Source organism: Gastrolobium bilobum, unplaced genomic scaffold, assembly GCF_033153095.1.
Source record: "Gastrolobium bilobum isolate Gb01-03AN ecotype WA unplaced genomic scaffold, APGP_CSIRO_Gbil_v1 utg4845, whole genome shotgun sequence".
NCBI lineage: Eukaryota > Viridiplantae > Streptophyta > Magnoliopsida > Fabales > Fabaceae > Gastrolobium > Gastrolobium bilobum.
The window spans coordinates 44,205-47,500 of record NW_026895254.1 but is presented as its reverse complement, the minus strand read 5'-3'; the positions used below and the strand labels follow the sequence as shown (position 1 = coordinate 47,500).

Here is a 3,296-nt window from a genome sequence, read left to right as displayed (position 1 = left end):
GTGAACTGGAGGCATTACATATGCATACTGATGTGGAAGGCAGCCAAGTCAAAGAAGGCTGAATTGCCTTTTGCATTTCTGGTGCAGAAGATTCTGCATAGATTTGGAGTGCCTATGGCAACAGAGACCTTGAAGACCGCCAGAGGCTGGAATGCTATATTTGGTGAGAGGCTCCTGAAGCAGTGTGGGATCCTACCGAACAGAGCGGGTATCTGGACGTGGAAGAAGGCACCAGAACCACCTGAGATCCCATTCCACCACGATGCTGAGATGGAGGATGCACCTGCAGGTGATGTGTTGGTCTTTATGAGTTTATGCAATTTTGTGTTGTTTAATTTTTAATGTGGTATTGAAGTTTGTTTTTCATGGTTTATGATGTAGGCCTTGATGATGATGACGATGATGATGGCGTTGCTGAGGTTGATGTCAGACCGACACGTCCCACCCGCAGTCGGCGACCACCAGCTCCTCCTGAGGGTGGATGGACACTTGATCATGTCATGGCATCCTTATATGATCTGACTACTGACTTTAGAGGATATAGACAGAGCACGAGCAAGTGGCGAAACCAGATGGACACAAGGGTTGCACGGTTGGACACAAGGGTTTCACGCTTGGAGGGTTTAATTGGCGAGGGTGCCCATACTCAGGAGGAGGAGGAGGAGGATGATGACAATGGGGATGACACACAATCGGATGAAGAGAATGGGGAGGACACGGCATCAGATTAGTGTGTCCATAGGGTTTCATATCATTGATTTAGTTTGATGTAATGTAGTCATTTTGGTACATTTAGGAACTTTACCTACATTGCATGGATGTTTTTGTACTGGATATTCAAAATTTGAATGAATGAAATTTTCGTTTTGTGCACGTTCAGACTTGTTGGTTCTATGCATTAGTATGGGACCTTGCATTAATATTGTCAATCCACCCCCAAGTCATACCGTATGTAGGTATTGCACAACAATTACCAAAATGCAACAAAAATTGCCAAAACAGCATCTGCAACAGCTTCTGCAACTGGTCTACCCGGGTACCACGAATAGTCTACCCGGGTAGTATGTACTCGGGTATATCATTACGAGTTACCCGGGTAGACCAGTTGCAGATGCAGCAGCAGGTGCTGTTCAATCCATTTTGTTAGCATCTTGGTAATTGATGTGTAATACAATAACCTTAACTGACTCGGGGAAGGGGTAAATGGGTATGGTAGACATTCGGATTGCACAATACGGAACGAGTGACTCGCTAAACTTAACGGATACATTTCAACAATACATTTCAACAACACAAGAATACAGTTCAACAATACATTTCAACAACACAATACATAACAAATACAAGATAAAGTTTAGGGTACAAGGAAACAAAACAATACGTAAAGTGATTGTCATTACAAAACAAAGTACTACACAAAAACAATACGTAATCATGCTTGTCTTAGTCTCAATGGACATGTACGAATGTTATGTCCAACTTGCTTGCAATGCTTACATCTGCTCTGACTGCTAGAGGGTTGAGACTCAACCCAATCCATCTCATTCTGAATCCTTGAAGACTTTGGTCTTCCTTTTGCACGTACCAACTGAGCATCCGGAATTACAGTAGGCCCAACAACGGATGGAATCAACAATTCATTGCCAATAGGAAACCAGTGTGCAGCATATACTTTAGCAATGGTTGGAATTTTGAAAACATGATCCACATAATCATAATGGTTTAGCTTGGCCACCTTGCAAACTGCTAATACATGACTGCAGGGATACCTCCTTGCTGTAAACCTACCACACTGACATGTACGATTGATTAAGTCCACTCTCATGATGTCACCGACCTCGTGTGTAGATTGATTGTAGGCATCCTCAACCTCAAACAATAACAGGTCACTATCATATATCCTCACACGATAAGTGCCAGCCAATTCATCATTTTTTTGCAACGCTGCCTCAACCTTCTTTGAAATTATCCAACCTTGTGAGATATCTTTTTCAATCCCTTCACGTCTCTTGACGAAATACTCAACGAGTCTACTGAATGTCATCTTGACCAATGCAGATATAGGCAGATTTCGTGCTCCACGAAGCACCTTATTCACACACTCAGATAGGTTAGTTGTCATATGACCAAACCTACGTCCTGTCTCATCATACGACCTGCACCATTGCTCTTTCGGAATCGCATCCAACCATGAAGCAACTTCAGGATTGTTCTCGATAAATTCCTTGTACCTAATGTCGAAATTTATCTTTGAACATGTGTACCCTGCAAAAAACCATGACATATGCATTAGTTAGTGAATTTCATCAACGTTTTCTTCAAATGGTTGAAAATGTGAGTAATTATACCGTACATTACCTAATTTCATCAACGTTTTCTTCAATTCCACATTCCTAAAACGGGTATTGAAGTTGCTTCCGATGTGACGTAGACAAAATACATGATAAGCATATGGAGGCTGCCACCCTCCGTGGTCTTTCACCGCCCTTATGATGCTTCGATGACGATCGGATATTAGACAAATACCATGCCTGTGTGTGACATGAAAACGTAAAAGGCTAAGAAACCAGGACCAATCATCCAACCTCTCACCTGGAGGAACAACAACAAAGTCAATAGGGATGAGCTCAGAAAATATTTACAGTATGAAGTGGCAAAGAAGGGTCACATGCTTTCACATACCCCAAAGCAAAATTATTTACTCACCTGGAGGAACAACAGCAAAGGCAATAGGGAGCAGAAATCCATCTCCATCCTGAGATGTTGCAATCAATAGAGTACCTCTGTACTTCCCATACAGATGAGTGCCGTCAATTTGAATTATAGGCTTGCAGTGTTTGAATGCTTCAATGCATTGGTGAAATGTCCAAAAAACCCTTTGAAATACGGCCCTGTCTGTATAAACCCGACGTTCATCAAAACATTGATTTGTATCAAGTTTGAACACAGAACCCACATTCACCTCCGTCATATACTTTAGCCAATTTGGCAAGAATGCGTACGATTTCTCCCAGTCACCAAACAACTTAACGATGGCCTTCATTTTTGCCTTCCAGGCCTTCCTGTACGTTATGTTGTATCCATATGTTCCCTGTATCCTCTCATGTATCAGAGCTGGTCTTGTGGATGGATCTTCCTTTAACATATCTGGAAAAAAAAAATTAACTTTACCATATTCTCAATTAATCTGAATCATTAAATAAACAGTAGAATACATACTCATTATAGCCGCACAAATGACATTTGAATCCAACTGTCTATGATCCTGTGCTAGGCCTTGATTTAGGCATGTGTGA

General features: G+C 41.7%; 1 protein-coding gene across 2 annotated transcripts in view; it reads left to right on the top strand.

The window, feature by feature from the left end:
- Positions 1 to 808, top strand: part of LOC133302007 (uncharacterized) — a 5,244-nt gene extending 4,436 nt beyond the window's left edge. The window contains exons 1-2 of one of the 2 annotated variants that reach the window (XM_061501723.1): positions 194 to 289; positions 382 to 808. In XM_061501723.1, the coding sequence (XP_061357707.1) occupies positions 271 to 289; positions 382 to 731 (369 nt within the window). In that variant the 5' untranslated portion in view covers positions 194 to 270 and the 3' untranslated portion in view covers positions 732 to 808. Of the gene's footprint in view, positions 1 to 193; positions 290 to 381 lie in introns of those variants that run through there. The other variant, XM_061501717.1, reaches the window with a different exon arrangement.
- Positions 809 to 3,296: the final 2,488 nt, after the last annotated feature.